Raw genomic sequence first — 11,148 nt, 5'->3', positions numbered from 1 at the left:
TCACCTCTCAAGTGGACTTAGACTCAACATATTTTGTCCACCCCCATCCATCTCCCTCCTGTACCCTCTCCATGTTTCTCATATGCCAATGTGTGCCAGAACTCCTGGGGACTTGTGAAAAATGCAGAACCTAGGCCCCATTCTCCCCCCATCCTCCACCACATACATTTCTCATTCTGGATTTGAGGAGGGGTACAGTAATGCTCATTTTTAACAAGCCCTGGAGGAGACTGTAAAATAGGTGATCCAGAGGGACTGTCAGAAGTATTCCTAAATGATGACACCTTCTCATCTCTCGTCCTCTGATATCCAAAAGTCCCAGTTTCCCTTTGGATTTGCCTGAAAGAGTCGTGAGAATGCAATATGTTCTGAGGGGGCTGGGGAGAATCCTTTTGTAAGGGTTGGGGGAAGGTTTCCTGCTCCCTTTGGAAGCAGGGCTGCCTTGTCAGGCTCTTCCTTTCAATCTATGAAGGGGCTTCTGGGGCCGGTGGAGGGGTCTGTGGTCTCTGGAGTGTGAGAACTCTGGTCACAAATGTCTCCTGAAACATCCGGAGCAAGGCTGCTGGAAAGCTGCTCTCTGTGAGGAAGAACCTGGGGGGGTAGGGAGAGCTCCTCCAGGGCCTCCCTTCTTGGGGGTCTCTCCCAGACTGGCTGGAGCCAGGCCTCCCTAATCCCGCAGTAATCATTCCCAGCCGTTGGCTGGTCTAGGCCTCATCCAGAGTCTGTAACACTGAACAGCAGCCATGCCTTCCAGAGGCACAATACCGTATCAGTCATACCTGTAAGGATGTGGCTTCCACATTCCTGTCTCCCTAGAATGCCTGGTGGGTTCTCAGGAGATCTTTTAGGGGTTTCCAGTAGGGGACCTTTGTGAGGTCTCTGTGAACTGGAGATAGAGGGATAGATACAGACTTGGCTGTTTGTCTTGCCCCACCCTTCTAGCAGACACCCCACACAGCACAAACCAGAATGATGAGGGGGAGGGGAAGCTAATACTCCCCCCAGCCCTACCCCCTGCACAAACACATTCTACTCCATACCTGCCTTAAATACCCCATATCATGATTCTGCCCAGTCTGTTCAGATCCCTGGATTCTAGAAAGCAGTCGGGGGTCCCTAGGGCCTGTGCAGATTCCCTGGGATAGGACTGGTCTGCCTACACCCAACTGGATGTTAAGAATCTCCCTGACTCACAGGTTCGGTGGATTGGGAAGAAAAAAAAAATAAAAAAAATTTCCCTGAGATCTCAGGAAAGGCCTGGCTAAGCCGGGTCCAGTTGGATCTACAGCCTTGTCCTCTAATTGATAGTGTATGTCACACTTGGCTATGAGGGGACAGCTTTGGTCCTCCGGCAGCTTCGTCTCTGCTGTGGATGGGTTTAAGAAGAAACAGCTCGGCCGGGCGCGGTGGCTTACGCCTGTAATCCCAGCACTTTTGGAGGCCGAGGCAGGTGGATCACGAGGTCAGGAGTTTGAGACCAGCCTGGCCAATATGGTGAAACTCCGTCTCTACTAAAAATACAAAAATTAGCCAGGCGTGGTGGCGCGTGCCTCTAGTCCCAGCTGCTCTGGAGGCTGAGGCAGGAGAATTGCTTGAACCTGGGAAGCGGACGTTGCAAAGAGCCAAGATCCTGCCGCTGCATTATGGGCAACAGAGCGAGACTCCCTCTCAAAAAACAACTCACCGAGGTCTCCTGTAGCCCATATGGCCAAGATACCTGTAGACCTTCCTACATGCTGCCTTGAGTGCCATGGCGGGAGGGACCCCTTGGGGCCTCCCTGCAATACAGGCCAACTTCCTGTTTGTGCCTGTGGGTGGGACTTTATGAGTCTTAGAGAAGCCCAGCCATGCCCCGTAGGGGGTCAGAACCCGCAGGCCTGCTCACCTGGGCAGATGCCTACTCTAGGGAGGGGGCTGTGCTGGTTCTGCCTGGGCAGCCCCACGCTGAGGTGTGTACGTGGTAGGGGTAGGTGGGAGCTGCTCTGGTGAAACTTGAGCCTTCTTTGTCTGCTTCCCAGGGGTTGTCCCTGTATTTGGGGATTGGGCCAAGAGTGGACCGGGTTGGGCTCCCATCGGAGCAGGGAGGGTGGCAGAGTCAAGCTCTATAGGCAGCTTAGCTTAAGACAGCCAGGTAGCCGAATTATCGGTCACGTGATGCTCGCCCCCTTCCCCAGGTCAAAAACCAAATCCAGCAGGCTGTGAAGTCAGAGGCCAGACGGGCAGCCTCGGCCACCGTCGAGTCACTGTTGGGCTGGGCACTGGGTCGGCTGCTGGTGGAGTGCGGAGCAGACCACTCCCCTCCCTGGGTGGGGGGCGCGGCCTGAGCCGCCCCGCCCCGCCCCGCTCCACCAGGTCGGGCCAGGCGGGCGCCGGGAGCTGGGAGCCGGGAGCCAGGAGCCCAGAGTTCGGAACCTAGAGTTCGGAGCGGGCTAGGGAGCTGGCGTTGTCGCGGCAAGGAGGTGGGCGCGCTGGAGCAGGAGCGGGGCCGGAGCTGGAGCCGAGGCGCAGGTGGCGCTGGGTGAGTGGTGGGGCGGCGGAGGTGCAGGAACTCCCGCCTCCCGCACATCCCCGCTCCTGAACGAACTTTCCGCTTCTAGGGAAGCTAGGGGTTGGGGTGAGGAGGGGCATCCGCACTTGGTGGGGCGCCCGCGAAGAGTCCGAACAGGGAAGCGACACGAAAACGCACGCCGACGGGCCCCATACACGCGTGCACAGACCCACGCCCGCACTTGGGACACGCGAATACACATGCACTCGGAAAGGACGCGCCCAGTTGGCCACCCTTGCACTCCCAGGGACAGCGCCAGCCGGCCCGCGCGGACCCACAGCGGGCAGGGCACTCTGCGGTCGCGTATTGGGTGCGGGAAAGGGGCAGCCCCTTGGCTGCCGACGGGGGCGGGCCGGGTGGAACGCACCCGGAGGTTCCTGCTTCCTGGCCTCCCGCAGGTGAAGACCAAGACGTAAACAGGCGCCGAGCACGTGACAGCTCCGCAGACCAGTGGCCTGTGCCCCCAACCGCACCACGGGGCGGGAACCCCACCCTAGTCCGGGGCGCGTTTGCTTGGTCCCAGGCCGGACGGCGTTCCATTCTCCGCCTGGAGCGGGGATAAGCCCTATCCCAGGAACCGGAGCACAGCGCCCCCTGGAGTCGGGGCGGAGCAGGAGGGCCGGGCTGCTGAGCAGGGCTGGGGTTAACTCTGGCTCCTGGACGTCCTCCTCCCCAACACATTCTTGGTGTCTGCATCCCTGAAGGTTTCGGAGACAGGCCCTTGATGGCAGTGGACAGCTGCCCCCGCCTGTTACCGCCAGCCCAGAGAGCAGCTGCCTGAGCGCCTGCGGGTCCCCTTCCTACCCTCACCTCCACTCCTTGGGAGAGTCGGAGTCTCCTCCCCCGAGAAAATGCATGAGTGTAAACGCTCCCTCAATACCAGAGTGGGCCTACCCCCCCCCCCGCTAGAAAAAGGAGGACGAGCCCCTCCCCCCAGGGAATGAAGGAGTGGGCAGTAGCCCGATGCCTCCTCCTCGCCCCACCCCCTACCCCTACACACACGCTGAGCCCAGCTGCCGCCTGAGCTGGGCAGGCTGCCAGAAAGAGGAGGAGGCTCTCGGTGCCCCAGGAGGCAGGGATCAGGGCAAGGCCAGAGGAGGGGGCTCTGCTGGGGAGAGGGGCTCAGTCTGTTCTTGTGAGGCTGAGGGTCTGGGGTGAGTCTGAGGGTGGCTGGGCTGTGTTTCCCTTTCCAGGGAAAAAGAAAGAAAAACAACCCTGTCCATGGAGCTAAAAATAGAGCTGAGAGCCGGCCAGGGCTGTGGCCTGGAAGGGGGGGATGCTCCTTCCTGGGGCCCGGGCGAGCTCTGGCAGGCCTTGGCCCTGCGGGGGAGGGGGTGGTTAGGGGAGAAAGGCTGTCTTTGCCCAGGGATGCAGGCATCAGCTGACCTGACCGGGTCACCGAGACACCTAGGGGAAAGGCTGTGCGGTAGAATATTTGTGAAGCACGGCGTGTAAGAAGTTGTCTGTGTGAGTGACTGTGAATAGAGGCTGTCAATGCGTGAAAGATGGTTAGGAGACTAAGTGCATTTGAGACTATGACTGGGTGCGAAGGACTACGGATTGTTGTGGAACCTGTGCCCAACAGGCCTGTGACACCGTGTCTGTGTGTGAGTTGGACTGGAAGATTATGGAAAGAAGGAACGCGGACTCACGTGACGGCTGAGACTGCTTGTGGCTGCGTGGTGAGGCTGCATGTGGGAAAGGTCGTGTGGGTGTTAGGGAGACTGTATTGTGTGCGAGAAGGTGAGAATACTTGCGACCCTGAGGAAGTGGAATGTTGTCTGCCGTGAGGCTGGTGTAGGTTTGGGCTGTAGGCTTGCACCGGTTCGCCCCAGTGATTGTTGGGGAGCCAGGGGCCGCTCCTCTCCGAGAAATGACCTCTCTCTTAGCAAGTGATCCCGAGGGGAGGCTGGGGAGCACGAGGTCGCGCCAGAGGCCGGCCTGGGTTCGCGGGGAAAAGGGCACCGTGCCGGGGAGTGGGGCAGGGCCTGCGTGTGGGGGGCGGCTGGGTGTGTTCTCCGAGCCGGCCGCCAGGTGGCGTCGCCTCCTCGAAGCCCATGTTGCCGCCTCCAACCCGCCGCGGGGCAGGCGCGGATCGAGCCTTGGCCTCCTACTCGGGCTAGGGCGCGGGGCCCCGGCACCGGAGAGAGGGGGACGGCCGGCCATCGGCCTCTCGCTTGGGACTCTGAGGCTAACAGCGTGTCAGGGAAGCTTCGCCTGGAGAAGCGGAGGGGGAGGGGCGGCCGCTGCCGCGCCGTGGCCCTTTGTGCTGGAACAATGACCAGCTGTCGCTGGCCCCGGGGCCCCGGCTGGGGTGGAGGGTGACCACCGCCGCCGCCGCGTCGAGCCGAACCGAGCCCCCACACACGCAGTCACAGGGCGTCGGAGGGAGGGCTCCCGACTGCCGCCGAGCAGCCCTTACGTGCGCCCCAGCGGATTCGCGTGACGCGGGTGCCTGCGCGTGTCCGCGCCCCGGGGCGGAGACGCCCCTCGGACCCTCCCCCGCGCGGCGCCGCCCACTGGCACCGGGCGGGGGCTGGCCAGGGCCGGGGGCGCCGCGGAGGCGGAGGCGGGGCTGGGCCACGCAGCTCCGAGTGGCGGCGCGCGGGCCGGGGCCGGGGCCGTAGCCGGAGCCGGGGCCGGGCGGCGCGCCTGTGGAGCGCTGGGGGCGGCCTGGGGCTGAGCATGGAGCAGCGCGGCGGAGGTGAGGGGGGGCCGGGCCTGGGAGGCGGCCAGGGGAGCCCCCAACTTCTGCGCGGTGGAATCCAGCGGGGAGACGGCGTTCCCCAGTCGCCCCCACTTTCTGGAAGGGGGGCTGGACTCTGGAGAATGGGTCAGGGGCTCCTGGCTTCCCCCCGCGGAATGGGAACTCGTGATCGCAGACTTGACCCCGCTTGACTGGTCCTTGGAGTTTGGGTGGGAGGGAGACTTTCCCCAACTCTTCAGATCCATCGCCGGCCCTGAACCAGCTCCAGCCCTCTAGAGGCTCTCCTCAGCCCGCTAAAAGGGGGGTGCTCCTGGGCCAGAGTGATTGCTCAGGGAGTGCTGGGGAGAATGAGGGGTTCCCATCTCCCACAGCCACAAACGCATTTCTCAAAATGGAGCCTCCACTTGCCCCTCCTTCTCTTTCGGGCTCCAAGAGCGGGAGCCGGCCTGGCTGGGCCTGGCTTTCCAGACTCCTGGCTCTGGCTCCCTGGGTGTGTGGCTCTCAGGGCCCGGCTCTGTGGCACTTTGGACTTACGGGCCCTCGGCTCCGTGGGGTTAGGGGGCCCTGGCTTACTGGGTCCCGCTGGCTGTCCCTTGTCGGCCTGACCCTCGGGCCTCTCCGAGTCTTTGTCTCTTTTGGGTCCCTGTCTTTCTCTGAGCCTGTCTCCTTCCTTCAATTTTCACTTTCTCCGTGCTCGCTGAAGTGGGGAAATGCAACAGAGGTGCCAGCCCCCTTGGCCCCGTAAGAAGTCCCTTCCCCACTGTTCACTCCACGCCCTGGAGTGGGCCCAGAGAGGGGAGGGGAGGGGGTTCTCTATCTGCTCTGCTGGGGGCTGGGATGTGTGGGGTGGTCTGAGCCCCAGCCCTACAGAGGGGCCTGTGGTCGCTCCCTGCCCCCGGCCTACCCCTCCCCCAGCTCCCCGCAGCTCCTGCCCCAGTGTGGACACCCCTTCCTGGTTCGCAGTGTCTTTTGACTCGGGTGGGAAGGAGGGCGGTGGATTTAATGGAGCGCATGCGAGAAAGAAGGGGAACAGATCAGGCAAAGGAGTTGGATAATATCCCACCTCTCCCCACACGCCAAAGAGAGAAGGAAACAGGCTCCCCCCACCAACGGGCCCTCAAGCCACCCGGGCTCCCACCACTCTCATACCTGCGTGCCCACGTTCACAGGCTCCCCTGCACACCCTGGTGCACTCACCTTCCTAGTCACACACAAACATAGGAGCTCACACATAAACCCATGAACTTACTGACAAATCTGTCCAGGCACTGTCTCTCCCATACACTACAAATTCACTTGTTAGATCCGCATTTATAACTTGCACAGGCTTTCTAATGACCCCTTACCCACATACTCTTGTAAGATATACACATGTGAATTCACACATGAACTCATATGTATGTGAATGAACTGATACATCAAACATGCATAGACTCACATTCATGATGTTTTCACACATTTTCATACACACGTGTTCATTTTCATGCTCCTGTGCATGTAGTCACACAACAAATAACTAAATGCACACACTCCTACTCCCAGTGCAATTCTCTGTCCACTTCTTGGCCCCGCTTTGCATGCATGATGACTTCAGCAGATGCCTAAGTCCTGGTCATCAGCGGCCTGGGGACTGGGACTAGGGAGGGGGTTCCGGGTGGAGGCTTGTAGCTGCTTCCAGGAAGGAGCAGGGCCTGGGGAGGTGGAGCCCTCTTGCCTGGGCTCTGTGGAAGTGAGGTTTTGGAGCAGCCTCCAGAGGTGAAGGTGGGGCATCTACCTTCCTCCCCTCAGGGTTAATTTGGGGACCTTCTGAAGCTGTAGGGTTTCAGAGAGGTTGGCAGTGGGGCAGAGCCTGTGGAGCCTCCTTCAGGCCTCACCGATTGGGTGTGCAGAGGCTAGGAGTTGTCATGGAAACTGGTATGAGCCTGCATCCACCTCTGGGAGGCAGGAGACCCCAAAGGACACCTGTGGACTCCCTAAGAGCCACAGGTTTCTTATTTAGCCAGATCGACAGAGAGGCAGTTTAGCCGCCTCTCTGTCTGAGAGAAACTGAGGCCCAGCAGGGGGAGGCAGGGCACTGCCTGGCCTTGGCCCTTTGTTCCCTAATTACCATCTGAGGTGCTGATTGCACCCCTGAGGTACCTCTGCCCAAACTGCCCTGTAATGAGGCCACCTGGCTGAGAGGACCAGGGACCTGTGCTTCAAGCTGGTAGAGAGGGCCCCTCCCTCACCTGAGTCCTGGCCTCTGTGGAGGATGCAGGATTGGGCTTGGGCCTGGGTCTTTGCTGCCAGGTGGCCCTGCAGTAATCATCCAGGCCTCCCATCCCTCTCAGCATCTCTGCTGAGTGAATTCACTCCTCAGCCCTGTACAGACCAGCATTGGGCAGTGTGGTCTGGGGCCCAGGGGGAATTGAGGTTCATTCCAGCGCTTGAAGGGGGAGTCTTGGTGGGGATCAGGGCTTGTTACTGATGTCAAGGAGGTGTTTGGTCAGGATCAGTGGGTCAGGAGGGATATCAAGGTGGAGGGACTCTGACACCACTGCCCTGCTTACAGGTCGCCTGCGAGGCCGCTGGCCAGGCCTGAGCCTCTGCCACCATGGCCATTGTGCAGACTCTGCCAGTGCCACTGGAGCCTGCTCCTGAAGCTGCCACTGCCCCACAAGCTCCAGCCATGGGTAGTGTGAGCAGCCTTATCTCAGGCCGGCCCTGTCCCGGGGGGCCAGCTCCTCCCCGCCACCACGGCCCTCCTGGGCCCACCTTCTTCCGCCAGCAGGATGGCCTGCTGCGGGGTGGCTATGAGGCACAGGAGCCACTGTGCCCAGCTGTGCCCCCTAGGAAGGCTGTCCCTGTCACCACCTTCACCTACATCAATGAGGACTTCCGGACAGAGTCACCCCCCAGCCCAAGCAGTGATGTCGAGGATGCCCGAGAGCAGCAGGCACACAATGCCCACCTCCGCGGCCCACCACCGAAGCTCATCCCTGTCTCCGGAAAGCTGGAGAAGGTGAGGACCGGCTCTTCCTTGTGGGCCTGGGTAGAATGGGCGTCCTCCTTTGGGAAACTGGAATTTAGAAGCTTATATAGAGGAAAGAGTGTGGGCTCCAGATTCACCAGACCTGGGTCCTAATCCCAGCTCTCTCTCATTCTGGATATGTGACCTCAGGGAAGTCACTTAACCTGAGCCTCAGTTTCTAGAACTGACATGAAGGTCAAATAATGTATAGCATAGTGCCTAGCATGTAGCATGTATGCAGTAAGTGCTAGTTGCTTACGTTCTGGTTATTCTGCACCAGTTATACGTTTGACTTTGGGCAAGGCCTTTAACCTTGCTGAGCCTCCATTTCCTCTTCTCTAATATGGGGATAGTGATCATATTTAGATAATGGAGATAAACCTTTCAAATTGCTTGACACAAAGCTGACACTGGTGGCCACCTCCACCAGTGGCCGCAATTGTTATGAATATATGGGCATTGGGGACCCCAGATGGGAGGGCAGGGAGTGTCATAAGGGCTCTGCAAGATTGGGCAGCTCATCTCCAGTGTCACATGGCACCTCATTTCAGAACATGGAGAAGATCCTGATCCGCCCAACAGCCTTCAAGCCAGTGCTGCCCAAACCTCGAGGGGCTCCGTCCCTGCCTAGCTTCATGGGTCCTCGGGCCACCGGGCTGTCTGGGAGCCAGGGCAGCCTGACGCAGCTGTTTGGGGGCCCTGCCTCCTCCTCCTCTTCTTCCTCCTCCTCTTCAGCTGCTGACAAACCCCTGGCATTTAGTGGCTGGGCCAGTGGCTGCCCATCAGGGACGCTATCCGACTCTGGCCGAAACTCACTGTCCAGCCTGCCCACCTACAGCACCGGAGGTGCCGAGCCAACCACCAGCTCCCCAGGCGGGCACCTGCCTTCCCATGGCTCTGGGCGAGGGGCACTGCCTGGGCCAGCCCGAGGGGTCCCTACTGGGCCCTCCCACTCAGACAGTGGCCGGTCCTCCTCCAGCAAGAGCACAGGCTCCCTGGGGGGCCGTGTGGCTGGGGGGCTTTTGGGCAGTGGTACCCGGGCCTCCCCTGACAGCAGCTCCTGTGGGGAGCGCTCACCACCACCCCCACCTCCACCTCCTTCGGACGAGGCCCTGCTGCACTGTGTCCTGGAAGGAAAGCTCCGAGATCGGGAGGCAGAGCTTCAGCAGCTGCGGGACAGTATGGACAAGAATGAGGCTACCATGTGCCAGGTGTGGTCAAAGGCAATGATGGGGAAGGGGCATGGCAGGACATCCCAAGGCCCTGGGAATGCAAGGGGCATTTCCATTTTGGCAGGGAAGGGGGGTTGGGTAGTTGTAGTTGTGACCCTCCTGCCCTCCCTACCAGTTGTCTGGTTTAATTTGTGGAGTAGCCAGGCGTGGTGGCTCACATCTGTAATCCCAGCACTTTGGGAGGCTGAAATGGGCGGATTGCTTGAGCTCGGGAGTTTGAGACCACCCTGGGTAACATGGGGAAACCCCATCTCTACTAAAAATAAATTAGCTAAATGTGGTGGCATGTACCTATAGTCCCAGCTACTTGGGAGGCTGAGGTGGGCGGATAACTTGAGCCCAGGAGGAGGAGGAGGTTACAGTGGACTGACATTCCACCATTGCACTCCAGCCTGGGCGACAGAGCAAGACTCTATCTCAAAACAAAAAACAAAACTTGTGGGGTGGAAAGGAGTCAGAGTGCATGGATTCAAACCTCCCACTGCCAAATACTAGTTTTTGGGCTTGAGCAAGTTGCTTAACTTTATTCAGCCTGTATTTCTTCATCTATAATAAGGATATTTCTAGCTTCATAGGATTATTATGAGGATTAAATAAGGCAAAAGGTATAAAGTGATTAGACTAATGCCTGGTACCTAGGAAGTGCTATATAAATGCTTGCCTTTTTTTATTTTTATTTTTATTTTTATTTTTTATTTTTAGTAGAGATGGGGTTTCCACCATGTTGGCCAAGCTGGTCACGAACCCCAGGCCTCAAGTGATTCACCCGCCTCGGCCTCCCAAAGTGCTGGGATTACAGGTGTGAGCCACTGCACCCGGCCAAGTGCTTGCCTTTTTTTTTTTTTTTTTTTGAGACAGGGTCTCATTCTGTCACCCAGGCTAGAGTGCAGTGGCACGATTTCAGCTCCCTGTAGCCTCAACCCCCTGGGCTCAAGCAGTCCTCTCACCCCAGCCTCCCAAGTAGCTGAGACTACAGGCGCACGCCACCACACCAAGCTAATTTTTGTTCTTTGGAGAGGCAGGGTTTTGCTGTGTTGCCTAGGCTGGTCTCGAACTCTGGCTTAAGTGATCCACCCACCTCGGCTTCCCAAAGTGCTGGGATTACAGGCGTGAGCCACCGAGCCTGGTCTGCTTGCTCTTGTGTTTGTTCCTATGATCATCATAAAAGCAGTTAGTATTGTTGTTGCAATTACTATTGTTGTTTAATGGAATCCACCCTTCCTGAGCCCTCGGAAGTGGGCCGCCAGAGCAGACACTGAATGGGGAGTTGGGAAAACTGCCCAGGAGCCAGGTCTCTCTTCTTGCCTGCAGGCATACGAGGAGCGGCAGCGGCACTGGCAGCGAGAGCGTGAGGCCCTGCGAGAGGACTGTGCGGCCCAGGCACAGCGGGCACAGCGGGCCCAACAGCTGCTGCAGCTACAGGTGTTCCAGCTGCAGCAGGAGAAGCGGCAGTTGCAGGACGACTTCGCACAGCTGCTGCAGGAGCGCGAACAGCTGGAGCGGCGCTGCGCCACCTTGGAGCGGGAGCAGCGGGAGCTCGGGCCGAGGCTTGAGGAGACCAAGTGGGAGGTGGGCCAGACCAGGAGGGGCAGGGAGCAGGGTCACACAGGGAGAAACCCTGGAAAAAGGGGCCCAGCCGCACCCTCCCTCA

General features: G+C 59.3%; 1 protein-coding gene across 8 annotated transcripts in view; it reads left to right on the top strand.

The window, feature by feature from the left end:
• The first annotated feature begins 2,349 nt into the window (after positions 1–2,349).
• The window catches only part of LZTS2 (leucine zipper tumor suppressor 2), a 10,839-nt gene continuing 2,040 nt past the window's right edge, over positions 2,350–11,148 (top strand). Inside the window, exons 1-4 of one of the 8 annotated variants that reach the window (XM_003255358.2) lie at positions 2,350–2,518; positions 7,807–8,256; positions 8,817–9,476; positions 10,809–11,066. In XM_003255358.2, coding sequence (XP_003255406.3) covers positions 7,849–8,256; positions 8,817–9,476; positions 10,809–11,066 — 1,326 coding nt within the window. In that variant the 5' untranslated portion in view covers positions 2,350–2,518; positions 7,807–7,848. The other 7 variants (XM_030808355.1, XM_030808362.1, XM_030808346.1 and 4 more) reach the window with 7 other exon arrangements.

This window comes from Nomascus leucogenys, chromosome 3 (genome assembly GCF_006542625.1).
Source record: "Nomascus leucogenys isolate Asia chromosome 3, Asia_NLE_v1, whole genome shotgun sequence".
NCBI classification, from domain to species: Eukaryota; Metazoa; Chordata; class Mammalia; order Primates; family Hylobatidae; genus Nomascus; species Nomascus leucogenys.
Note: the sequence above shows the minus strand (reverse complement) of the source record. Positions and strands in the feature narration are given on the sequence as shown.